A 27,167-nucleotide genomic window follows, 5' to 3' on the forward strand; every position below is an offset into this window, starting at 1 on the left:
TGTCCAGGACTGACTTTAACATTTAGCTGGAATTTCCCTTTAAAGTGCCTCACATTCCACAGAGGGGGAGGTGTGTGTGTGTGCGTGTGTGTGTGTGTGTGTGTGTTGACACTGCTAACCACACACACACACACACACACACTCTCTCTAAAAACCAGATGTGACCTGAAGAAGTGGAACCATGTGTCTGTTACAGGGAAGAATTCAAAGGTCGCACACCAGTGACACAGTCTTCATGTGTTCATCACAGTCTTCATGTGTTCACAGCATGTGTGTTGCGGTACAATGGATTCTCTCTGGTCTATGTTCTTCTGCTGCTGCTGGTGCCGCTGCTTCCTGACCCCGCCCCCAACACAGGTATGAATACTGTATCTGACCCCGCCCCCAACACAGGTATGAATGCTGATCACATGGATTAATTCATTGTCACATTTCACTGATGAAATCATAATAATTATGTTACATAGTGATGATGTCATTCTGACACAATGAAACCAGACCAGACCTGCTACACACAAACACACGTATGTACGACATTCATGACTTGAGGGGACATTGCATTGACTTACATTCATTTCCTGGAGACTTACTCTAACCTTAACCACAATTACTACTGGCCTAATCCTAATCCTAACCTTAAAACATATCTTCACCTTAAAATGTAGTCATTTACGTTATGGGGACTTGATTTTTGTCCCAAACAAGGAAGACAAGTCCCCATAATGTGACTGTGGAAACAGGTTTAGGTCCCCACAACATCAGTAATACCTGGACACACTTACACACACACACACATAGTAGGATGTTCATTTCCTGAGGAAACAGAGACAATGAGGATGCCCCTCAGGGACAGGATATGTGACACACACACACACTCACTCACTCACTCACACACACACACACAGTTAGGTCCCACAGTGTGTCATCTTTGTGAGGTCACATGGTTACATGACCAGGCAGCCCATGGCCAGGAACTGGGCTTTTAACTGGAGGGTTGCTAGTTCAAATCCCAGGAAAAAGCACAGATAACTAACTAACCTGGTCATCTTCACTTAAACTATCCTCCATTGGCTGGTGCTAATCCCAGTTGACAGAGAGGCGGGGTCACACAGGTTACCTGTCCATCACAGAGACACACAACTGTCCACTCTCACACTCACAGTCAATTTAGAGTCCATAACACACACACGGGGAGGACATCACATGACCTGCGCTTACAGTCACCTGACCTGCGTTTAAAATGATGTTGTTGCTGTCTCAGGAAACACCAGTCGCTGTGTGATGGCTGTCTGTGTCTCCAGCTTCCTCTTCCTCCTACTACAGTCCTTCTTCCAGGTTACCACGGCAACACTGCAGCCTGAGAACAATTGTAAGTCTGTCTGTCTGCTCACCTGTCTGTCTGTCTGTCTGTCTGTCTGACTGTCTGTCTGCTCACCTGTCTGTCTGTCTGTCTGTCTGTCTGCAGGTACATCTTGGCAGAAGTCCCTTGCTCAGCTCGGCCTGGTCAGGTAAGAATGACATGTAGAGGTGCATTGTGGGTAAGTGTGCTGAGGGGGCAGAGTCATGGTCCTTACTACAGTAAACATAACCCTAACCCAGGAAGTGACACAGAGTCACAGGAAACAGGACATCTGATCTGTGTGTGTGTGTATGGGGGGTTAGACAGTAGTCTCCCTGTCTGTTCAACATGGCTCTGCACACACACACACACACACACACGCACCAAAGTCTTTACATTAGACTCAAACACACACACAACTAAACCCTGAACTATCCCTTTAAAATGATCTCTCTGTCTCTCTGTCTGTCTTTGTCCGTCTGTCTCTCTGTCTGTCTGTCTCTCTCAGTCTAACAGGAAGTGATGCAGGTTCTGCAGTGAGACAGGTGCTTCCAGATGTTGGTGTGTTGATAGTTAGTCTGGTGACCTGGAGACTGACTGTCAGGTTACATGGTGACACACACACACAGGTAGAAGACACACACACGCGCACACACACACACACACACACACGAAGCAGGTGTAACCTTGTTAAGTCTCCCCCTCTAGTCTCTTAACAAGGTTAATTTTCTATTAGCTTGTAACTCAGTCAGCGATTAATAACTGTAACCTTGTTATGACACACACACACACACACACTCTATAATGATTAGGTTTCAGGTTTAATCTATTTAATATTCGTTTGTCTGTTAACATGAAACCAGACAAACTCTAATGAACTGCTCCTTGTGTTTTCAGCAGCAGCAGCAGGAGGAAGAGGAGTTTGACTCTGTGATCAGAGAGGAGGAGGGGCCAGAGGAGGAGGAGGGGTCAGAGGAGGAAGGCAGCAGGAACAGATTTCTGGTTGAACTGGAGTCACTGATTTGTAAAACCAGACACTTTGTGGGAAACATGACGACGACTGGAGGGAAAATCCTGCTGACAGCTCTACTGGGACTCACAGGTCACCATAGCAACCTGGAGAAAACACTCACAGGTCACCATAGCAACCAGATGTTTAAATAAAAGTTCCCTCTATGCCCCGACCTATCCCCACCCCTTCCAGGTATCATGTTTCCCTCCCTCTCCTCCCTCCCCTACCTGCTCTGTTTCCAGGTGTTGTGTACATGGTGGGCGTGGTCAGGACAAGTCCCGCCTTTCCTCTTCAGGTGTGTGTCAGTGATGTCAATGGTCTATTCCTCTGCCCACTTCCTGCTTCTCTACTGCTACCAGCTGCCTTCAATGCAGGAAGCGTGGCCTCCTGACCACACTTCAGCCAGGTAACACTGCTCCTGATGTGATTATTGATAAAAGGTGGTTTCCTCTGCCGTGGATATGATGATTGATGATTGTTGATTGTTGATTGATGATTTATGATTGATGACTGATGACTGATGATCGATGATCGATGATCGATGATCGATGATTGATGATTGTTGATTGTTGATTGTTGCTTACTGATTGATGATTGTTGATTGATGACTGTTGGTTGATGATTGATGACAGATGACTGTTGATTGATGACTGATGACTGATGATTGTTGATCGATGATCGATGATCGATGATCATTGATTCATGATTGATGACGATGATCGATGACTGATGATTGAAGATTGTTGATTGATGACTGATGATTGGTTGCAGCGTGTTTGGTCTGGTGCCTGTGGTGGTTGTGGACTGCACTGCCCCCTGGAGGCTGCAGATAAACACAGAGCTCAGCTGGTTTCACTTCAGCAGTCCTCTGCTGCTGCTGCTGCTGCTCCACATGGTGGCCAGTCTGAGGAGGAACCAGGTGAGGACCAGGTCTTTATTCTCCTGTCAGGGTGTCATGTAAGCTCCTCTTATTGGCTGATGCTCACATGTTTTTCAGCTCATTGATGGTGGTGGTGTAGAGAGGGTGGAGTCAGCAGTCGGGGGTAGCAGTGACATCATCACCTCCACCAGTAACCTGAGTGATGAGGTCAGGGGTGACATCACAGCAGAGAGGCGGAGAGAGATGTGGAGGAGGGCTCACAACAGTCCAGAGTGCAGAGAGATGTCATCAACCAATGACAGCCCCTCTGACTCTTTTGCCCCACCTACACAGAGTACTGCTTTGGGACTGGATGTTAACTCCACGCCCCACTACTCTCTCAGCCAATCAGGTGAGTGTATGGTCTGAATCACAGTCTTTGGTGGCTCAGAGGAGCTCGGTCAGCATCCATGTGACACCATGTGACACCATGAGACTACATGTGACATCATGTGACACCATGTGACATCATGTGACATCATGTGACATCATTTGACATCACGTTTCAGACACGCTGGAGACCTGTCTATTTGAAGGAGATGAGTGGGAGGAGGGCGGGGCTGAGGCGGGTGAGGGTGTGGTCAGCGCTGCCTCCATAGCGTTCAGTTTCCTCCTCAAACAGAGTTACATCTGTGCTCTGATAGCCATGATGGCGTGGTCAATCACATACGTATCCTGGCTCACCTGCGTCCTGCTGCTGTGGTCATGTGTTCTCTGGATGATGCGAGAGCGTCGCCGCTACACGCTGATGTCATCACCCTGGCTGGTTGCCTATGGCAACCTGTTGGTCATCCTGCAGTACGTCTACAGCTTCCCCCCAATTCAGGAAGTCCCAGGACTGTTTCCAAAAAAAGACGCCCCCTGCAGGGAGCTCGTCTCCAAGGTAAAAGTCTATCTGCAGTCATAGCACTGATGTAATGTGATTATTTACTGATGACCTGCTGGTGTTATAGCTCTTGTGTCTCGTGACCTTCTGGCTGCTGTTGCGTCAAACCATGACTGAGAAGAAAGACAGAGCGACAGAGACACAGCTGTCCACCATCACTGTCCATATGGAGGCTGAGACCAAGGAGGTGTCATATGAGGAGGTTCTACTCATGGGGGCCGGATCTGGAGGAGGAGTCCAAATGGAGGCTCTGGTTGCCGTGGTAACCAGGATGTTCATTAAATACTGGATCTACGTCTGTGGAACAATGTTCTTCTTCGTCAGTTTTGAAGGAAAAATTGTTCTTTATAAAGTCATCTACATGGTTATGTTCCTGTGCTGCGTCGCCCTCTACCAGGTAAACTGCAGTGCTGCAGGTACCAGAAGTTCTGCTCTCATACACCTGTTCACCCGTCTGTCTGTCTGTCTGTGAAGCTAAACTACGAGCGCTGGCGAGCCTTGCTGAGAGGATTCTGGGTAGCTGTGGTGGTTTACTCCATGCTGGTTCTGATCCTGGTCTACACCTTTCAGTTTCCTTCATCCCCTCATACCTGGAGTTACTACACTGGACTCAGTACTCACAGGTAATCTGATCAACACTTTAATCAGATTAGATTAGAATTAGATTGATGTTATTGGTTGGTTCATGTGCGACTTTGTCTTTCCAGGTTGGAGGACATTGGTTTGGAGAAGTTCTCGGTCTCAGGACTTTTCACCAGGATCTTTATTCCTACTGCGTTCTTACTGGTACACAAACTCACACACACGCAAACACACAGACACACACACTTTGATCTGCAGGTGTTGTCTTTGATCTCAGGTGGTGTTGTCTTTGATCTGCAGGTGTTGTCATAGATCTACAGGCATTGTTGTCTTTGATCTGCAGGTGTTGTCTTTGATCCTCAGATGATGTCTTTGATCTGCAAGTGTTGTTGTCTCTGATCTGCAGGTGTTGTTGTCTTTGATCTGCCGAGTTGTCATTGATCTGCAGGTGTTGTCTTTGATCTGCAGGTGTTGTCTTTGATCTACAGGTGTTGTCATTGATCTGTAGGTGTTGTTGACTAAATCTGCAGGTGTTGGCTTTTATCTGTAGTCATTATCTGTGGTGTTGTCTTTGATCTGCAGGTGTTGTATTTGATCTGTAGGTGTTGTTGTCTTTGATCTTCAGGTGTGTATCGTCCACCTTCACTACTTTCATGAGTCCTTCTTACAGCTGACTGACCTGAAGACAGTGGTTGACACACACAACAGCACCATCACTAGGTAAACCCTTCTATATTTACTAGTTAGCTGTAGGTTCATCTTCATTTCTAACCAGATTTACAAGACCTCTGTAACTGCTTCTGATCCTGTACACACCTGTCTCTCTCTCACCTGTCTCTCTCTATCTCTCTCTCTCTCTCTCTCTCTCTCTCTCTCTCTCACACACACACACACACACACACTCACACACCTCTCTCTCTCTTACCGGTCTCTCTGTAGGTTGGTCCACTCTGATGGCAGCCTGGTTGACCTGTCAGTGTGTGGAGCTCCACAGCTCCTCCTGGAGGAAGAGAAGAGAAAAGACCAGATGGAGACAGAGGTGGAGACAGAAGATGAGTGTGAGGAGGAGGAGGAGGAGGAGGACTACCCCTGTGGGTTTGACAGGGAAACCCTGTTTGACCACAGTGCAGGTAAACACATTCTATTATCACAGCTGATGTTGAGGTTGACACAGGACATGGACTCACGGTGTCTCGTCCTCAGTGCTGGTGTCTTGGAGGTTGGTGGTAGATCGTCTCGCTGTGTTGTTCCTGCGCCTCCTCTTCTCCTTGCAGCGCCTACAGTGCCTCCTGTGGTGGTTTCTGGAATTACACATCATGAAGATTGTGTCCTGCTACATCATCTGGGTTTCTGTGAAGGAGGTCTGAGTCTGTCTGTCTTTGTCTGTTCTGTCTGTCTTTGTCTGTTCTGTCTGTCTTTGTGTCTGTTCCGTCTGTCTCTCTGCAGGTGTGAGTTAGAACCCATCTCTCTCTCCCTCTGTGTCTCTCTCTCTTCAGGTGTGTGTCTTTAACCTGCTGTTTGTGTTCTGTGTGGGCGTGGCTCTGCCATGCAGGCCGTGGCGCCCCCTGCTGTCAGGAGTGTGTACAGTGTGGACGTGTGTGGTGACCGTCTGTAAGATGTTGTACCAACTCAACGTCGTTCAGCCAATCAAATACTCGTCCAACTGCAGCATGGTAACATCGTACTGTCTGTCTGTCTGTCTGTCTGTCTGCCCGTCTGTGTTTAACTGTGTCTATTTCTTTATAGCCAGACAACTCCAGCATCGATCTATCTACTTCTGTTTTATACTCTGGTCCTGTTGACCCCGCCCAGTGGGTGGGGCTTCGAAAGACGGATGGAAAACTGCTCGACTACCTGAGAGTGAGTGATGATAATGAAGACACATGGTCACGTGTTTGTCCTCTTGTCTCTGATAATGAAGACACATTGTTGCGTGTTTGTCCTCTTGTCTCTGATAATGAAGACACGTTGTGATGCATTTGTCCTCTTGTCTCTGATAATGAAGACACATGGTCACGTGTTTGTCCTCTTGTCTCTGATAATGAAGACACATTGTGACGTGTTTGTCCTCTTGTCTCTGATAATGAAGACACATGGTCACACGTTTGTCCTCTTGTCTCTGATAATGAAGACACATTGTGACGCGTTTGTCATCTTGTCTCTGATAATGAAGACACATTGTTGCACGTTTGTCCTCTTGTCTCTGATAATGAAGACACATTGTGGCACATTTGTCCTCTCGTCTCTGATAATGAAGACACACTGTCGCGCATTTGTCCTCTCGTCTCTGATAATGAAGACACATTGTGACGCGTTTGTCCTCTTGTCTCTGATAATGAAGACACATTGTCGCGCGTTTGTCCTCTTGTCTCTGATAATGAAGACACATTGTGACACTTTGTCCTCTTGACTCTGATAATTTAGACACATTGTGACGTGTTTGTCCTCTTGTCTCTGATAATGAAGACACATTGTTGCGTGTTTGTCCTCTTGTCTCTGATAATGAAGACACATGGTCACGTGTTTGTCCTCTTGTCTCTGATAATGAAGACACATTGTGACGCGTTTGTCCTCTTGTCTCTGATAATGAAGACACATTGTGACATGTTTGTCCTCTTGTCTCTGATAATGAAGACACGTGTCTTTGTCTTTACAGCACAACCTGATGATGTTAGCGTTGTTAGCGTTTGAAGTGACCGTTTACAGACACCAGGAGCTTTACCGCCTCCGCCATAACAAAGTCCCGCCCCCCACCAGAACGCTGTTTCAGGACATTACCAGACAACATCTGGATAACAACGTGCTCAGCTGTGTCAAATACTTCCTCAACTACTTCTTCTACAAATTTGGACTGGAGGTGAGTTCTTGAGTTCTGAGCTGGGGTTTTGGACTGGAGCTCTGGACTGGAGTCTGGAGCTCTGGACTGGCGCTCTGGACTGAGTCTAAAACCTTGTCAACCTCTCCTTCAGACCTGTTTCCTGTTGGCGGTTAATGTGATTGGTCAGCGGATGGATCTGTTTGCCGTGGGCCAAGCCCTCGGCCTCATCACTGTCCTATCACATCGCAGGAGGAGGAGCATTGCTGCAGTGTGGCCCAAATACTGCTACTTCCTGTCTGGGCTGCTGTGTTTGCAGTACCTGCTGTGTATGGGATTCCCTCCTGCGGCCTGTAAAGGTACAAATATAATCTGAGATTATGTTACTCAATAATCTGAGAGTGAGATCTTTAAAATTGTGTTGAATGTGCTTTATTTTCAGATTATCCGTGGAGACCTCCGTCCTCTCACATGGACTCTAACGTGGTCAAATGGCTTTTTCTCCCCGATCACCTGACTCCACCAAACCCCCTCTTCCTCCTCTGTACGACATTATCATCACCATCGTCAGATATCACACGACGACAGCAGTAAACAGACGTGTGTTTGTTTGTTTACCGTCAGATGACTTCCTGCTCCTGTTGGGGGCGTCGCTGCAGCTGCAGGTGTTTGAGGAGGAGCTTCAGCCAACAGTAAAAGTCCTCGCAGGAGACAACAGCGAGCTGGACGAAGACGACGCTCAGATCTGTGATGTCATCAGACAACTGCGTCTCAACACGGTCCCTGATTTCATGCTGTGCCGGTAAGCCCCACCTGTCCACCTGTTTGTCTCCCTGTCCACCTGTCTGTCTCCCTGTCCACCTGTCTGTCTCCCTGTCCCTTCAGGTCTTACCTGGACATGATGAAGGTCATCATTTTCAGCTACATGTTCTGGTTTGTACTCACCGTCATCTTCATCACAGGGACCACCAGGTGAGTGGGCAGAGCTACAGGTAGTTGAATGAACATATAAATGTTTTGTTTTTTTTAAAACACCTGTGTGTCCCTCAGGATCAGTGTCTTCTGCATGGGTTACCTGGTGGCCTGTTTCTACTTCCTGTTGGTGGGCGGAGATTTGCTGCTGAAACCAGTAAAATCCATTCTGGTTTACTGGGACTGTCTGATAGGCTACAACGTGTTTGTCATCACCATGAAGAACATTCTGTCGGTGAGAAGCCTTTTCATCATCTTCATCTTCATCCTCACACAGATAAACCGCCTCAGGTGTTTCACCTGTTAGCTGAAGACCTTTCTCTGACACAGCTGTCTGTGTGTCCCTCTGTCTGTCTCTGTCTGTCCGTCCGTCCGTCTGTCTCGGTAGATCCTGGCCTGTGGTTTCATTAAATCTCTTGTGTTGAATCACTGTTGGTTGATCCAGCTCTTCAGTCTGGCCTGTACCATCAAAGGATACACCAAGCGTGAGTAAAGCTGTCTATCTGTCTGTCTGTCTGTCTGTCTGCCTGTTTCTACACCTGTCTGTCTCTCTGTCTGTCTCTCAGCGGAGCAGCAGAGCAGTAAACAGTGTGAGTTGCCGAGCGACGAGGCCGGTATCATCTGGGACGGGGTCTGTTTCTGTTTCCTGTTGTTACAGCGCAGAGTTTTCAGGAGTCACTACTTCCTGTATGTGGTTCTGGACCTGAGGAACACACAACTGCTGGCCTCCAGGTACACACACACACACACACACTCACACAGACAAACACACACAGATACACACACACACAGCTGTGTTAATGGTGTGTGTGTTGCAGGGGGGCGGAGCTCTTTGAGGCGTCCACAGTGAAAGCTGTCAGAGCAAGACTGGAAGTAGAGAAGACGTCCATGGATCTGCTGAAGAGACAGTAAGACATGGACATGGTTTATGTCCAGACTGGGATCAGGACCACTGCTCTACTGGAATGAATCAGGTCCTGGTCCTGGTTCTCAAAACTGATCTGACCTATGACCTGTGCTGGTTTCAGGATGGAGAGAATAAAGTCTCGACAGCAGAAGTTCCGCAGAGGAAAAGAGAAAATGTTGAGTTTAAACCAGGACAGTGTGGGCGGCTATGACGGTGAGGAAACAGAAGTGTTGTCATGGTTACAGACCAGCACACCCAGCTGTTTGTTTAAAATGTCTGATTTCAGATCAAGAGCCGAGGAAGAGTCAGCAACAGAAGCGATGGTGGAGACCGTGGGTTAACCACACCTCTAGTGAGTGACCTATGACATCATCACTTCCACCATCACAGCCCAGTGTTACAATGATGTCATCACTCTGTGTCTCTGCAGTGGTGAGGAGCGGAGACTACTACCTGTTTGAGACGGACAGTGAGGAAGACGAGGAGGACGAGAAGAAGGAGGAGGACAAAAGGGAGAAGGAGGAGCCTCCTGAGAAGTCCGCCTTCCAGGTGAGTCCTCAGAGTTGTCAACCTTGTCCTAACAGTGACATATTCATCTTCTTCTTCTTCACATGGTGTGTGGTTGTGAGAAGAGCAGCAAAGAGAGCTAAAAACTCGTATATATATATATATATATATATATATATATATATATATATATATAAACATAAATGTCTTTATTTTCTAATTGTTGACTGTTGTATGGTCATTGTTATTATTGTAGTTTAGTGTTTTCACAACTGAAGCACAAAGTTCCTCTGTCTCCTGTGACGGGGGAACAGGTGTGGGGAGATTTAAAAAAATTTTTTTAGATACTTTATTAATCCCCTTAGGGAAATTATTCTCTGCATTTTGACCCATCCTAGAATTAGGAGCAGTGGGCTGCCACACTGAGTAGCGCCCGGGAGCAATGGGGGTTGGGTACCTTGCTCAGGGGTACCCCAGCCCTTTCGACCTTCCGGTTACAAGCCAAGTTCCCTTTCCACTTGGCCACAGGCTGCCATAAATCTGGTGATCAGGTTGGACACGGGAACATCAGCTCTGGTTCCCGCATGAATAAAGCGGTGGTTGTGTTCCTGAAAGAAGAAAGCACTGTAGCTAAACTCGTGGAGAGTGGCCTCGTGCTCAGCGAGGAATATCTACCGGTGTCTCCGTTGGCGGTTCCTTCTACACGGTTCACAGTGTCCAGAGTTCCTCCGTTTGTCTCCAATGAGGCGCTGGAGAAAGAGCTGAGGCGGTTTGGTAAGTTTGCCAGTGGGTTCCGATTGGCGGGTTTAGGTTGTAAAGACGGGTCTCGTGATGTTGGGCTCCATGGCTGGGGTCTGTGTGGGAGCAGGACAGGAGGTGGCGTTGGCTGCTGAGAGTCAGAAAATGACTGAGCTGGTCAAAGATGACTTCAGCATTAAAGGCGACATAGACCGAAAGCTCCAATTAGCGCTGCGTTTGTGTGTGTGTATCTGCGTCATTACCTCGTTTATGAAACCCTAAAGTTTCAGAACAACAGTTCAGCCACTGCTGAGAAAATAGGGTTTTATTGTTTTCCTGGGCTCTGCGAAGTGGATCGGCACTTCCTTAATCTGATGTCGTCATCAGAAATCCTCACCACTCCTCTCACCACTGTAGGGCCTCCTGGTGCGGGCACTAGTCCGGGCACATCCGGTTGCGTACATTCAACCGCAGAAGAAGAAGAACTACTCTCGTTGTAGCTGCTGAGATGCAGAGCATCCACCGTGCCAGAGGGGGAGCTGTGTATCTGAGAGCTGGCCTATCTATTACGTCACTTCCAGGTACCTGGCCAATCACAGGACAGTGGGAAAGCTCTCGTTGGCTGGCCAATCACAACACAGTTCACGTTCTGGGGGTGTGATTTTGGTCTGAAACAGCGCGGCTGATGAGAGCGTCAGTGAGGAGATATTTTGATCGGCTCGTTTGCAGCGATTAGTAGGTTTATAACCATGAAAACAAGTTAATATATGTAAGTAGACCTCCATAACTAACATAAATGTGTGATACAAGCATTCGATGTCGCCTTTAACAGTGTGGATATGGACTGTGTCTCGTGACTGACAGTATATCTGATGGTGTTGACTTTTACTTGTAACAGGTCGGGGGAGGACCCAAATGCAACACACAGAGGCAGACAGACAGTCGCTAATGACTTTTATTCTTCACCTTTTCAAAGGACAATTCAAAGACGACAATCATATAAACTTGCTTCGTGGGGGGCAGCCGGTGAACCCTGTGGCTGAAGCAACAAACACACTCTGAGGAGATAGCAGGAAATGGACCAGAGGCTGAGCTGTTCCGTCACAGCAAGCAGACTGAAGAATCCCCGGAACAAAAACAGAGCAGACAGGTCGGGGACAGGCAGGGTTGAAACCTGGGAATCAGTCCAAGAACCGCTGGAGAGACCAGTGCAAACGACATAGAACGATCTGACAGTGACTGCACGGTGGAGAGGACCAAATATAGTGGGCTGAATAGTGTTTGGGGTCAGCTGCTGTGAACAGGTGAGTGGATTTGAGCTGATGAGGAGGGCGTGGCTGGTAGGTGATGAGAAGGAGGGAGAGAAGAACTGTGAGGGGAATCATGGTCAGCTAGTGTGTTTGAATATTTTCCTGATGAAAAAAATTCATTGAAACAGTAAACACTTTACAAAGAGTCGTTGGTTTTGATCTACTTGATGAAAAGAAACGCTTTTTTTACCCGTTTAAAGAAGTACATCACAACAGTTAGGAAGGATTCAGGTATAACTCTACGGAAATAGCAAAGAAAATGAAGGTCTAAGAAATTAGAATAATGACCATACAACACTGCGTGTTTCCTCTTTGTCAGTTTTTTTCTTGTGTCCTCTTGGTGTCCACACTCTCTCCATCTTCTATGCACAGTTTAAAAGTGGCTTCTTTAGACATCAATGGGGGCAGAAATGCACAGAAGAGAGCTTTAATATCTGAGATAATAAACCAGAAGAAACTTGATGTAGTTTTCCTTCAAGAAACACACAGTGATAGTGTGAATGAGACAGATGTGCTCAGTCACGGCTCTAGCATCAGCGCAGGAGTCGCTGTTTTATTCTCTCCATCTTTAAACGTAAATGTTTTAAGTTTCACAGGGGTTGTGAAGGGGAGAATCCTCACAGTTAAAGCCGAGATTCAAGGCTTTCATTTTGTTTTTATTAATGTCTACGCTCCAAACCGAGGCCCAGAGCACTCAGCTGCTTTTAACATCTTTAAAAATCACAGTGTGTTGTCATGGGGGGGCGACTGGAACTGCTGCACAGATCCTGTAGACAGGACTGGTCAAGAGCTGCACCCTCAGTCAGCGGCAGCTTTAAAACAGCTGCTAGCAGAGGCCGACTTAGTAGATGTTTGGAGGATGAAGCAGCCGTCAGTCAGACAATACACCTGGGTAAGGGTTGTAGGAGGTGGGGTCAGTGCAGCCAGGTTGGACAGGGTTTACCTGCCACGTGCTACACCCTCCCAGTAGGTTTTACTGATTACCATGTCGTCTGCATGGAGTTTGTTTTTTATCAGCTAATGACAACATCAAATCCTTTTGGCATTTTAATGTAACTTTGATCAGACTGTGTTTTTAGTCAGTCAGTCATCATCTACCGCTTTATCCTCAACCAGAGGGTCGCGGGGGGTGCTGTGCCAATCTCAGCTACATCGGGCGATAGGCGGGGTACACCCTGGACAGTTCGCCAGTCCATCGCAGGGCCACACACAGATAGAGACAAACAACCATCCACTCTCACACTCACTCCTATGGTCAATTTGGAGTGTCCAATTTACCTATCCCCACATTGCATGTTTTTGGACTGTGGGAGGAAGCCGGAGAACCCGGAGAGAACCCACGCACACACGGGGAGAACATGCAAACTCCATGCAGAAAGGCCCTTGTCCCAACCGGGGCTCGAACCCGGGTCTTCTCGCTGCAAGGCGAGAGTGCTAACCACTACACCACCGTGTGGCCCACTGTGTTTTTAGTAAAACATTTAAATTGTTCTGGGCAAACTGGAGGTCAAGGAAAGAGTTTTTCTCTCCTTGAGTCAGTGGTGGGAGGTTGGGAAAGTACCATATCAGGGTGTTCTGTCTCAGCCTATTCCACAGCCAATATGAGGAGAGCTGTGCAGCAGTTAGAGGCTGACATTACAAACCTGGAGGTGGCCTCTGGTCAACAGCAAAACCGCAGCAGCTAAATTCCTTCCTTCCTTTTTTAACCTGGAGAGGTCGGTGGCATGGAGAAAACAGATTGTGTGTCTCCAGCTGCCTGATGGGAGGCTGATCAGGCTGAGATCAGGAGACAAGTAGTCAATTTTTACACTGACGTGTTTAATAAAGAGAACTGTGATCTGGATTCTATTACAGAGCTAACCCAAGACCTTCCGCAGCTGAGTCCAGAAGAACGCTGAGTTCAGAACTCCCCCCGGATCTTCCGGGCAATTCTCAGTTGGGGAACAGGAGGGTTAAAAGTATTAGCGATCTACCCATGCAATGAGGACATGGAAAAACAGAACTGGGAGGGCATGCTGGTAAAGGTTGAAGCCAGGTTGTCTAAGTGGAAATGGTCAGATCCTGCTCTCTCAGCTGTCCTACAGGGGAAGAGTCCTGATCATTAACAACCTGGTCGTCTCTGCGGCACAAGCTACAAGTATTGGTTCCACCACCACATCTTGAGAAACAGTGCAGAGACTGCTGGTAAACCTTTTCTGGACAGGTCGTCATTGGTTGCGGGCAGCTGTCCTGTATCTCCCTGTGGTAGAGGGCCTCCTTGATATCAGGTCCAGGATAGCGGCCTTCAGGTTACAGGCCGCTCAGAAGCTGCCGTATGGCTGCTCTCAATGTTGCCTAGCTCCTGCCCAGCTCATTCTCAGGAAAGCTGGACGTCTCTTACTGGACAGGCATCTGTTTCTACTGGAGTCCCATTGCAACCTACTTGGACTTACTTCCTTCTATAGGTCAGTGATGGTGGCCTGGAGGACTTTGTACATCTCTTAACCCCAGGCCTGGTATGCGGCTGTTCTGGGAGATTTTTAACAACACTTTCTTGCCCAGCGAGGTGCTCTCATCGGTGACTGTGAGGACTCGGTTCATCGAAGCTGGTGTCACCAAATTAGGACACCTAATGAAGTTACCACCCATGGCACTGGCTAAAACACTGAATATCAGGTCCTCCAGACTTATAGGGAAGGCTATTGGGGAGGTGTTGCTGGCCCTGTCTGCTCCATTGTTGGCTTCCTTCTCTCCATGAAGACTCCGGTCCTTGGCAGTTTCATCACCTGTGGGAGAAAACAGCTGTACCTCAGCTGTGTGAAAGTGCTGAATTTGGTTCTCTGTCAGGCCTCAGAGAATCCAAATGGACTGAGGTTCTTGATGCGAACACTTCCCCTAAATGCTGCTGGCGGCTCCTGTATAAGCCTCCTGTTGAAAAACAGATGGCTGACCTCCAGTGGAGGATCATACACGGAGCTATAGCTACAAACAGATACAGAGCTCACCTGGATCCTAGCACTGGGGAGGGATGTCCCTTTTGTGGGCAGAGAGAGACTCTAGAACACTTGGTGGTTTCATGTCCTCGTTTGGCAAACTTGTTTAAGTTTTTGCACAGGTGGGTGCATATTTCTCTCATGGAGTGTGAACACTTCGTACCTGGTGAAGAAGGCTCAACAAAGGCTCTTCTTCCTCAGGAAGCTGAAGAGGACTGGACTCTCTCCTCAGCTGCTCACAAACTTTTACAGAGCCACGATAGAGAGCATCCTGTGTCTCAGTGTGACGGTGTGGTACGGCAGCTGCACGTCACAAAACAGGAAGGACTTAGCCCGGGTGGTGAGAACTGCACAGGGGATTGTGGGCCGCCGTCTACCTGATCTGGATTCTGTTTACACCGCACGACTCCAGAGGAGGGCCAGACGGATAGCAACAGACCCCACCCACCCAGGCAACGCTCTTTTTGCACCACTTCCATCAGGAAAACGGTACAGGATCATCAGATCCTCCACCAAAAGACTCAGGGACAGCTTCTTCCCCAGGGCTGTGAAATCAATAACCCCCTCGCCCCCCCTCCCCCCTCTGTAGTGGATGACACAGGTCTGGCACTAAGCTGCACTTTATATTTATATTTATAATACAACTGCCCCTTTTTCCCCCTGTACATACATTTCCCTGCACTGTTCACTTTTTGCACATTTCACCTGCAATAACCTTTCTTGTTTTCTGTTTTGTTCATTCGTATTTCAATGTTTGCTGAGAGTCTCGGGAGGAAATTTTGTTATGCTTGCATAATGACAATAAAGAATCTTAAATCTTGAATCTTGAATCTTGAATTTTTGGGTTGAGATACACTGTTAAAAAAAGACGGACAATGGTTCTTATCAACTTCTTGTTGGCGTCTGCTAAGCCCCCAATCTGGAAGAGCTGCAAGAACCAGGTGTCAGGTGTGGGCTGGACGGAGCCGGTGCTCTGTCTGAAGGCCCTGTTCTCAGCCAGGCTCAGGATAGAGCACTGACCTGGAACCTGGTCCTGTGTTCAGTGGTGGAGGATGGGTCAATGCAGCTTCATTTTTAAGTGTGTGTGTGTGAGTGAGTGAATTGATTATTGATTATTATTATTAATGAATTGTTGGTTTGGAAAATTGTTTTCCTAATTAAAGTTTTCTTCAAGTTTTCTTCTTCTTCTTCTTCTTCCCTGTGTTTGCCAGTTTGTTTATCACGCCTGGATCACAGACTCCAGGACAGCCATGAGAGCGCGTCACAGCCAGAGGAAACAACACAAGAAAACGTCTTCTGTCGGGAGGAAGGACGAGGACAGAGGACGTGAGGACGAGGACAGAGGACGTGAGGACGAGGACAGAGGACGTGAGGACGAGGTCAGAGGACGTGAGGATGACGACAGAGGACGTGAGGAGAAGGAGAGAGGAGGTTAGGAGGAGGACAGGATATAATCACAGTTTTGAATAATAATGTAGTTTGAGTTTGATCTTTAATCATCATGTGATGAAGATGTGAATCATCTCCAAAATACTTTGATCTGCTGTGTTTGTCAAGCAGGTGGCGTCATAGAGGTGATGGAGGAGGAGGAGGGAACAGGTAGGAGGAGTCACACTGACTCACCTGGGATGATGATGATGGTGATGGTGATGGTGATGATGATGATGATGATGATGAGGAGGATAATGGTGATGGTGATGGTGATGTTTCAGAGACAGCTCTTCACCGGTTCTCCAACACACTGCGGTTCTGCTGGGTTCTGCTGTCGGCTCTGCTGGACTCTCTGACCACGTGGCTCCGTGGTCTTTGTCAGGAACACATCGACATCTCCACCGTCCTGAGAATTGAGCACTGCATGCTAACACACCAGGCTAAACAGGTAAACGTGTCCTCACAGGTGTGAACCAAACCAAAGAGGATTGATCCGCTTCACTGTTGTTCTCTGTGGTCATGTGATCAGGGTCATTTACCGAGCAGAGAGGCCATCAATGTTTACTACCAGGAGCAGATGATGAAGGCGTCCAGAGAGTCCGGTCTGGACTGCAGGGATGAGACACATGAAGAGGGAGTGAGTCCTGATACAGATGAAGAACTAGACCCAGGAGCAGGTGGTCTGGCAGATTCACATATTGAAAGCGGTCAAGAGAGAGGACCAAGAGGAGATAATCCAGGTGAACCAGACTCTGAACCGGCACTGGAGGCGACGGTAGAAAGAGACTGTGTATGTGGTTCAAACACAGAACCAGGACCAGGACCAACAAGTCCTTATCAACCACAAGACTCAGCAGAACCCGCACCTGAACATATCATCACTAAAACCAGCCAAAGACCGCGACCTAAACTGTCTCGGATGGACTGGGTGGACTCGTCTTATTCAGAGGAAGAGGAGTGGAGTGCGATACAAAGGTTCGTCCTCCAGTATCAACAGAATCAGCTGATGTGAGGACGAGTTGACCTGTTGTCACATGTCTCTTCCTTTCTGTTTGTCCAGTGGTGAAGACAAGAACCAAGCACACACCGCTGCCTCCTCCACCTCCTCCCTCATCCTCCCCCCTTCTTACAGCACTGCCCTTGGACTGGATCTTCAGGCTGAGGATGGAGAGAGAGAGAGGGAGAGGAGGGGGGAGATCTGTGACTTCCTGTCTGACTCAGCCACCACTTCCTGTCTACTGGTGCCTCGCACTCAGGAGCTGACGGCCAGTGAGCTGCTGAGGAACAGGTAAGACAGGTGAGTTATCAAAGTCAGTCACACTTCATGACCTCTTCACATCGTTTCTCTGTGTTCCAGAACATTCTATAACGACGAGCTGGAGGCTTCCGACTGTTTCTATGACAACCAACCACAGCTGCTGCAGCTGTGCTATGCCCTCTGGAACATCCTGGCAGCCAGGTAAACAGGTGACCACCACTGTCAGGTCAGGTGACTGTCAGGTCAGGTGACTGTCAGGTCAGTTGACTGTCAGGTCAGGTGACCATGTGTCAGGTCAGGTGACTGTCAGGTCAGTTGACCATGTGTCAGGTCATGTGACCATGTGTCAGGTCAGTCGACTGTCAGGTCAGGTGACCATATGTCAGGTCAGTCGACTGTCAGGTCAGGTGACTGTCAGGTCATGTCAGGTGAGGTCAGGTGACCGTGACATGAGACCACACTTTCACGTTTCATGTTGTGTAAGTTGTGACTTTTATGACCAGATTGAAATCAGAGCCTGAAGCTCTGCCTCCTCATGTGCAGGTCAGAGACAGTGTGTTACCTGGTCATTGTGTTGAACCACATGGTATCAGCCAGTTGTCTCACGCTGGTACTCCCTGTTCTGGTGTTTCTGTGGGCCATGTTGTCCGTCCCTCGACCCAGTAAAACCTTCTGGATGACAGCCATCATCTACACCGAGGTCAGCTCTCCTTTATTTATGATCCATACCTGTGTAGAAATAGTACTGATCAATAAAGATGATTGATTTTCTATTGCCAGGTCACGATCGTCATCAAGTATTTCTTCCAGTTTGGTTTCTTTCCATTTAACCAAAAACTGGAGGTGGACCGTTCCAAACCGTTCCATCCCCCTAACATTCTGGGAGTGGAGAAGAAAGAAGGTTACGTTCTGTATGACCTTCTACAGCTGCTGGTGCTATTCTACCACCGAGCTACGCTAAAGGTAATGCTACAGCTACGCTAAATGTAATGCTAAAGTTATTAAAGATTAATACAGTCGTCTGTCTGTCTGTTCTACCACCGAACTACACTAAAGGTAATGTTACAAAATGCTAAAGTGTTAGTGTTAGTTCTAAACCGGTGTTGATTTCTCAAAGAAGGTAAATAAAGCTCCGCCTCCTCTACAAAGATCTGTGTTGTATTTACATTTATAAACATGCTCAAGAACACGAGAAGATGATTAGAACACGATGAAAACACGATGAGAACACCATGAGAACGTGATGAGAACACCATAAGAACGTGATAAGAACACCATGAGAACATGATTCTCGTAGCAGCCTCCACATGAGAACCACATGAAGCTAAGTAACATTCATATGAACATAATTAAAATAGCATTATTGTTTCACTGCAATTTATGTGAAATTCTCCATATTTTATCATTTGGCAGCCCTAGTAGTAATGTTAGAAAGTGATATTCATCACATTTATCAACTGAATGTTATGCAAATCGATCGGATAGCTTTCATTTATTTCCTGCATTGCCAATTGCTCTGTTTAATTGTATAGATTGATATCATTTTCATTTAAGCCTGTCATTTTTACATGCTGCATTTGTGCTACTTCTGTATTTTGTCCCAGATGCTATATGTTGAATTGTTGTATTTTCATTTTATTTTATGTAAAGCACTTTGAATCACCTTGTGCTAAAATGTGCTATATAAAGTAGCCTTGCCTACATTTTTGATAATAATAGGCTACATTTAATCAAAGTATTTTACATGACTCATCACATTTATCATACAATTGATGGTAGATTATTACATGAAGAAATGCAATGTTGGTTATCATTCTATAGGAAATAATCATATGACAGATCTATTGATTATTTATCTAGAATCATCAGTCAGAGACGAGGACCCCTATTACACTAAGTGAATGCAGGTGTCAGCAAATCAATCATCTATCTCCTATCAATCGGAGACCCTAACCCTTGTTACATCAAAAGAATGATGATCTTTTTAAATTTCCTTTTATTATATTTTTTTTTGCTAATTAGTTTAATTTTGTATTTTTTGTGTCTTATTTTTTATTATATTTTATTTTGGTGATAATGTTCTTTAATAACCCTAACCCTAACCCTTAAAGATAATATAAAATTATTAGTATAAATCATTTCTTTAATACATTTTATTATATATTTTATGTTTTACATATTATTTTATCGTTCCATGACAGTTGTGTGTCTCTGTTTCTGTCTATTGGACATTCTTTGATCATAGATGGTGCTAAGCTTCACTTTTAGCCTGCTACAGACCAGGTTTGCCCGGCAGCATAAGTTACCATGGTTACATGGCTGGCATTCACATTAGCCACCTTGGTGGAACAGGGTTGAGGCTCAGATTGATGGAACGGAAACCTGAGCCACAGTTATGGCTTAGCCATGGTTGAGGCTTAGCCAGAGTCATAGTTTCCATGGTTACTGAGTTGGGGCTAATCATAGCCTCTTTGATGGAACCGAACTCTCACTCATATTAGCCAGACTTGGCCATTTAAGCTTGGCTTTGCCTTTAGCCTGCTTGATGGAATACCCCCCTGATCGTTGTTTGTTATTTACTCTTGATTTTAGTGTGTAACAGTAAATAAAAACATTATACTCCTGCTCCTCTTCTTCCACAGTGCCATGGACTCTGGGACCAAACTGTTCTCATGGAGACGGACACTTTTAGTCACCATGATGACCCAGAGACCTCGACTGACTGTACGTCACCTGGGGGCGTGGCCAACGCACTGCGACAACGAGGCAGGAGAAGAACGCGCTCTAGCTCCACCCAGCTGCGCTCTCCTGCAGGTAGAATCAAACACACTTCAGGAGATCATTTGAATTCTTGTTTTTTTCTGAGCTCAGGTGGGCGGGGCTTGTGTCCTCAGGTAGCGTCAGCTCTCAGCCTCAGGTGACCACGACCTTTGACCTCCTGCTGCAGAAACTCAGAGAACTTTCCATCAGAACCAAACATTTCTCTGTCAACAGGTAAGTTCATGCTCACCTGGAGTGGGCGGAGCTATCTAACTATCAATACTATCAAAGGTGGGATCAGTAAGCAATGTTTGTTACTATGGCAACACAACTATTGCCTATAAACACATGGAACTGTGTGTGTGTGTGTCAGGTGTGTGTCTGTGTACCGTCCAGTGTGTGTGTTCTTCAGAGCTCTGGTTCAGCCAGAATACAGCGCGGTCACAGACGTGTACGTCCTCATGTTTCTCGCCGACACCGTCGATTTCATCATCATCGTCTTTGGTTTCTGGGCGTTTGGAGTGAGTCTGTGCCCTGTTCATCTGTGTGTGTGTGTGTGTTTATGTTTGTTTGTGTTGTTTATGTTAGTGTGTTGTTTATGTTTGTTTTTGTGTGTTTATGTTTGTGTGATTATGTTTGTGTGTTGTTTATGTTTGTGTTGTTTATGTTTGTTTTTGTGTGTGATTATGTTTGTGTGTTGTTTGTGTTGTTTATGTTTGTGTGTTGTTTATGTTTGTGTGTTGTTTATGTTTGTGTGATTATGTTTATGTTTGTTTTTGTGTGTTGTTTATGTTTGTGTGATTATGTTTGTGTGTTGTTTATGTTTGTGTGATTATGTTTATGTTTGTTTTGTGTGTTGTTTATGTTTGTGTGTTGTTCATGTTTGTTTTTGTGTGTTTATGTTTGTGTGATTATGTTTGTGTGTTGTTTATGTTTGTGTTTGTGTGTTGTTGTAGAAACACTCAGCAGCTGCTGACATCACGTCATCTCTGTCAGAAGATCAAGTTCCTGAAGCTTTTTTAGTCATGGTCCTCATCCAGTTTGGTACGTCTGTCTGTCTGCTGACCTGTCTGTCTGCCTGTCTCACTGCTGGCCTGTCTGTCTGTCTTTCTCACTGCTGATCTGTCTGTCTGCCTGTCTCACTGCTGACCTGTCTGTCTGCAGGTACCATGGTGATAGACCGTGCTCTGTATTTGAGGAAAACAGTTTTGGGGAAGTTGGTTTTCCAGGTGATTCTGGTTTTTGGGATTCACTTCTGGATGTTCTTCATCCTGCCGACCGTTACTGAGAGGTAACTGACCTCCTCACCACCTGACCTCCTGACATCATGACCTCCTGACATCATGACCTCCTGACCTCTTGACATCATGACCTACTGACATGGGTTAGGGTATGTGTGTGTGTGTGTGTGTGTGTGTCTCCAGGCGCTTCAATCAGAACTTGGTGGCTCAGCTCTGGTATTTTGTCAAGTGCATTTACTTTGGACTGTCAGCGTACCAGATCAGGTCTGGGTATCCAACACGAGTCCTGGGAAACTTCCTGACAAAGAGTTACAACTACCTCAACCTGTTCCTGTTCCAGGGGTAAGTGAGTCCAGCTGGGTTAGCACCAGACACTGTCCCCTCCCACTATGACATCACTGGTGTGAAACATAATCAACTCTTGTTTCTGATGATGTAATCAATTTCCTCGTAGTCGCCCCCTGGTGGACGTTCAGCAGAATACACGTTTACACACTTTTTGTACCCAGAGACGTGGTCAACACAAAGAGAGGGATGGAATAATGTTCTGTCTGTCTGTCTCTCTGTGTCTGTCTGTGTGTGTGTCTCTGCAGCTTCCGTCTGGTCCCCTTCCTCACTGAGCTCAGAGCGGTCATGGACTGGGTTTGGACAGACACAACTCTGTCTCTGTCCTCATGGATCTGTGTTGAGGACGTTTATGCTCACTGCTTTGTCTTAAAGTGCTGGAGAGAGTCAGAGAAGGTGTGTGTGTCTGTGCATCTGTGTGTTGACCTGTGTTGATGCGTGTGTGTGTGTCTGTGTGTTGACGTGTGTGTGTCTGTGTGTTGATGTGTGCGTCTGTGTGTTGACCTGTGTTGATGTGTATGTGTGTGTGTGTCTGTGTGTTGACGTGTGTGTGTCTGTGTGTTTGCATGTGTGTGTGTGTGTGTGTGTGTGTGTGTGTGTGTGTGTGTGTGTGTGTGTGTGCAGCCCGTGGCCAAGTGGAAAGGGAACTTGACTTGTAACCGGAAGGTCGCTGGTTCAAATCCCCACCCGGCCAAAAAAGGGCTGGGGTACCCCTGAGCAAGGTACCCAACTCCCAATGCTCCCCGGGCGCTACTCATTGCGGCAGCCCACTGCTCCTAATTCTAGGATGGGTCAAATGCAGAGAATATCAGTCAGTCTGAGACTGAGAGTAATTTCCCTAAGGGGATTAATAAAGTATCTAAAAAAAAAAAAAAATGTGTGTGTTGACGTGTGTGTGTGTGTGTGTGTGTCCACAGCGGTACCCTCAGCCTCGTGGTCAGAAGAAGAAGCGTGTGGTCAAGTATGGAATGGGCGGTCTCATCGTCCTCTTGTTAATTTGTATCGTGTGGTTCCCGCTTCTCTTCATGTCGCTCATCAAATCTGTCGCTGGTGTCGTCAACCGACCGCTCGATGTTTCTGTGACCATCACACTGGGAGGCTTCCAGGTCAGTTACCATGATGATGTCATTGTTACAGTTGATGGCGATGATGTCATTGTTGCAGTTGACGATGATGATGTCATTGCTGCAGTTGATGATGATGTCATTGTTACAGTTGATGAGGATGTCATTGTTACAGTTGATGAGGATGTCATTGTTACAGTTGATGACGATAATGTCATTGTTGCAGTTGATGATGTCATTGCTGCAGTTGATAATGATGTCATTGTTACAGTTGCTGATGATGATGTCATTGTTGCAGTTGCTGATGATGATGTCATTGTTTATAGCCCATCTTCACGATGAGTGCACAGCAGAACCAGCTCAGAGATCTGACAGAGACCGAGTTCAGCAGCTTGGTGAACTCGTACAGTTACACACCTGTAAGTTGTCACCTGTTCTCACTCTGTGATCAGTCACGTCCTGCACTGACGCCGCTGCCTGTGTTTTCCCAGAGTGCTTTGCAGTTTCTGGAGGCATACACACATGAGGACGTGACAGTGGCGGAGCTGCAGGGCAGCAGCAACTCTCTGTGGACCATCAGTCCTCCGAGCAGACATTACCTGAGTCAGGTTCTGCACCTGGACCACTTTCCCCTGACCGTGTCCTGGACCGTGCAGAGGTTACATTCACTTGCTCATCACATCTTTGACCAAGTGTCCAGATTTCAGAGTTCAAATGTGTTTATGTTGAACAGGAACCTGAGTCTGGGGGCGAAGGCGGAGCTTGCGTCAGGTAAACATGTGACCTACCTGGACAACCAGACCCGCCTGGAGCTGATCGAGCTGCTGAATGGGACCAGGACACTTCCTGTGTGAGCACAGTGGGCGTGGCCTACCATTAGCCCACATGAAACCAATTTGAAGAGATGACATCACTGATGACATCACAGTGAAGCGATGACATCATGGCGTGTTTTTGTCTGCAGGGTAATACAGGAAGTGTTTCCGTGTTTCCTCCGAGCTCCGAGTGACTCCAACGCCAAACCCATCGAGCCGCTTTACCCCGGTGTGACATCACTTTGCGTTCATGTGTTCATTTACAGTGACATCACTATACATTCATGTGTTCATTTACAGTACACCTCCTCTCATCCAATCACGTGTCTTTTCTGTTCAGACGACAGCTACAAGGACATCCTGCTGGCTCTGGAGAGATCCACCAATCAGACCAGAGAGATTCGTGAGTGGTGGATCGTTGACCAACCGACTGTCGGCCTGGTGCCACTGCAGGGCGGAGCTTCACTGAATGACAACAGGGAGGCGGGGCTTCAGCTCTTTGTGTTCAGTGACAAAGTCAGTCCTCCGAGTCTGGGCTTCCTGGCTGGATATGGGTGAGCAGTGACATCATGACTTTATTATGTCTACAGAGGACTTTTCACTGACTTTAATCTGATTACCCGTCTCAGCATCATGGGTCTGTACGCGTCCGTGGTTCTGGTGATCGGGAAGTTTGTCCGAGAATTCTTCAGCGGGATCAGTCACTCCATCATGTTTGAGGAGCTTCCGTGTGTGGACCGCATCCTCAAACTGTGCACCGACATCTTCTTGGTAACTTTAACCTTTAATCTGATTACAGCATCACTGTCAAAGACTGTCTCTGTAATCTGATTACAGCATCACTTTCAAAGACTGTCTCTGTAATCTGATTACAGCATCACTGTCCAAAACTATCTCTGTAATCTGATTACAGCATCACTGTCAAAAACTATCTCTGTAATCTGATTACAGCATCACTGTCAAAAACTATCTCTGTAATCTGAATACAGCATCACCTTCAGACTGTCTCTGTAATCTGATTACAGCATCACTGTCAAAAAGCTATCTCTGTAATCTGATTACAGCATCACTGTCAAAAAGCTATCTCTGTAATCTGATTACAGCATCACTGTCAAAGACTATCTCTGTAATCTGATTACAGCATCACTGTCAAAGACTATTTCTGTAATCTGATTACAGCATCACCTTCAGACTGTCTCTGTAATCTGATTACAGCATCACTGTCAAAAACTATCTCTGTAATCTGATTACAGCATCACTGTCAAAGACCATCTCTGTAATCTGATTACAGCATCGCCTTCAAAGACTGTCTCTATTATTACTGGTTTCTACTTATTCTGGGTGGTGGCTCATACGTGACCTGATCCTAATCCTAATCCACCCTCACTGTCATTTTGTAGATTTGCAAAGCTACTACTTTTGTTCATCAGATTCAGGCTGTAATAATTTGGGCACTTGTAGTGCTGTAATCTGAATGTCTGACATGTGACCTGTTTCAGGTGAGAGAGACAGGTGAGCTGGAGTTGGAGGAGGAGCTTTATGCCAAACTCATCTTTCTGTATCGATCTCCAGAGACTCTGATCAAATGGACTCGGCGCTGACGTGGTTCCTTCAACGATCCTCAATTTTTAATCTTCAGAGATTATTCTCCCCATGTTCTTCAGATGTTCTCCATATGTTCTTTAAACATCACTGTAAAGAACACAGAAACCATAAGTCCTTCATCTCAAGATTTCAGGAAATATTACAGAAAGATTCCTGGAATCATCTGGAACATCAGTGGAACGTTACCTGGTTGATGTGAAGCTTAAGAAACCTAAATGGATCTCAGGACAGAGTCACTTCATAGACTGTTGAAGTATTACAGTATTATTGATTATTGCAGGGAAGTATCACACCCTGGAAAACCTGGAATTATTTAATGTGACTTTTAAACTCCTGGAAATTCACATTTGTCCAAATGCTGTGGAAAATAATGATCGTCTGAAAGTATGTGATTGGTGTTGCAGTCATTTTCCAGGACCTGCTCCAGGACCTTTTCAATGACTTGCATACAGCTTTACTCATTTGTTTTCTTCATGTTTAACCTGTACTTAGATTGGTAATACACGAGGAACCCACGTAGAACAACACAGATGTCAACTGACACCAACATCCAATGAGCTCAGTGTAAGTGCTAAATTAGCTCAGTGTTAGTGCTACATTAGTTCAGTGTTAGCGCTACATTGGCTCAGTGTTAGCGCTACATTAGCTCAGTGTTTGTGTTAATCAATAAATGAATCTATAGAGTTTCTCAGGATCAACAGACTCATGAATCAATCACAGGGGAAGAACTGAAAATGGCCGCCTGATCGGTCACAAAGGAATGTAACACTGGAATCAGCAGATTAAGTCCACACTGCCTCCTAGTGACAGAGACAGGAAGTGCATAATATGTGTTGGTAAAGTCAAAACTGTTAACCCAATAAGAAAGAAACACAGAATCAGATCCCTGAACCAGTCCAGATCCTTCACCCAGTCCAGATCCTTCCCTGACATAGCTGCCTCACAGCAAGGTCATCAGATCAGATCCAGGTGAGATTGGTCACCTGTTCCATCTGTGTTTGAGCCGAGGGTCTTCCTGTGTGTCCCCGGGTTCTCCAGGTTCCTCCCACAGTCCAAAGACGTGATAAGATTAACTCTGAATTGACTGTAGCAGTGAGCTGTCAGCTGGGAGATTGGCTCCACCTCCCCTCATGACCAGCCCAACTTCAAATGTTATTGTTATTTATTTGGCAAATAAACTGAATTCACCTTCAAAAATTCAGAAACTGAAAATCAAGCATAACTATTCAATTTCTTTTGGGAAATCAGTAAATTTGAAAATTCATGGATAACAATAATAATTATATTTTACCATTAAAAACATCATTTTGGTGAAAGAGCTTCCTCAAACTGGTGTATAAACCATTACAGGAACATAGAAAATGATTTTGATCATTGTAAAGCTGGTTAGTGGTGGTCTGATACATCTGTTAAACCGCTGGTTGAAGGAGTGCTGGCAGCATTCAGGTGTCACATATACAGTGTAAGAAAATAAGAGATGACAAGAACACTGTGGACTGGGAGAGGATTTCTAACTCCACAAGGTGGCAGTATTGCAACATCATGGATGTACGCTGTCTTTAACAGGACCTACTTTCATCCATCCATCCATTTTACACAGTTTTTACTCTCACCTCATGTTAAGTTTGATTTCCTGTTGAAACCTTTACTGACACCTGCTGGTGTAATAAAGTACTGCACTCCAGGTAA

The 27,167-nt window shown here is 46.3% G+C and overlaps 1 protein-coding gene across 1 annotated transcript in view; it reads left to right on the forward strand.

The window, feature by feature from the left end:
• Window positions 1–27,167, forward strand: part of LOC131457202 (piezo-type mechanosensitive ion channel component 2-like) — a 28,070-nt gene extending 903 nt beyond the window's left edge. The window contains 52 exon segments of the mRNA XM_058626094.1: window positions 268–357; window positions 1,262–1,369; window positions 1,466–1,508; window positions 1,848–1,968; window positions 2,237–2,441; window positions 2,544–2,757; window positions 3,123–3,270; window positions 3,349–3,622; window positions 3,780–4,153; window positions 4,224–4,625; window positions 4,628–4,779; window positions 4,864–4,942; window positions 5,364–5,458; window positions 5,678–5,868; window positions 5,942–6,099; window positions 6,235–6,411; window positions 6,485–6,598; window positions 7,395–7,595; window positions 7,708–7,912; window positions 7,996–8,097; window positions 8,178–8,355; window positions 8,439–8,525; window positions 8,604–8,760; window positions 8,914–9,010; window positions 9,092–9,257; window positions 9,344–9,433; window positions 9,554–9,645; window positions 9,719–9,784; window positions 9,863–9,981; window positions 16,171–16,390; window positions 16,520–16,558; window positions 16,672–16,838; window positions 16,920–17,365; window positions 17,451–17,678; window positions 17,748–17,849; window positions 18,192–18,348; window positions 18,429–18,611; window positions 20,291–20,462; window positions 20,543–20,642; window positions 20,782–20,929; window positions 21,365–21,452; window positions 21,573–21,699; window positions 21,833–21,991; window positions 22,243–22,390; window positions 22,912–23,100; window positions 23,385–23,477; window positions 23,550–23,716; window positions 23,792–23,908; window positions 24,023–24,102; window positions 24,214–24,427; window positions 24,503–24,644; window positions 25,373–27,167. Coding sequence (XP_058482077.1) covers window positions 268–357; window positions 1,262–1,369; window positions 1,466–1,508; window positions 1,848–1,968; window positions 2,237–2,441; window positions 2,544–2,757; window positions 3,123–3,270; window positions 3,349–3,622; window positions 3,780–4,153; window positions 4,224–4,625; window positions 4,628–4,779; window positions 4,864–4,942; window positions 5,364–5,458; window positions 5,678–5,868; window positions 5,942–6,099; window positions 6,235–6,411; window positions 6,485–6,598; window positions 7,395–7,595; window positions 7,708–7,912; window positions 7,996–8,097; window positions 8,178–8,355; window positions 8,439–8,525; window positions 8,604–8,760; window positions 8,914–9,010; window positions 9,092–9,257; window positions 9,344–9,433; window positions 9,554–9,645; window positions 9,719–9,784; window positions 9,863–9,981; window positions 16,171–16,390; window positions 16,520–16,558; window positions 16,672–16,838; window positions 16,920–17,365; window positions 17,451–17,678; window positions 17,748–17,849; window positions 18,192–18,348; window positions 18,429–18,611; window positions 20,291–20,462; window positions 20,543–20,642; window positions 20,782–20,929; window positions 21,365–21,452; window positions 21,573–21,699; window positions 21,833–21,991; window positions 22,243–22,390; window positions 22,912–23,100; window positions 23,385–23,477; window positions 23,550–23,716; window positions 23,792–23,908; window positions 24,023–24,102; window positions 24,214–24,427; window positions 24,503–24,644; window positions 25,373–25,474 — 8,093 coding nt within the window. The 3' untranslated portion in view covers window positions 25,475–27,167.

The sequence above is a fragment of the Solea solea genome, chromosome 1 (assembly GCF_958295425.1).
Source record: "Solea solea chromosome 1, fSolSol10.1, whole genome shotgun sequence".
NCBI classification, from domain to species: Eukaryota; Metazoa; Chordata; class Actinopteri; order Pleuronectiformes; family Soleidae; genus Solea; species Solea solea.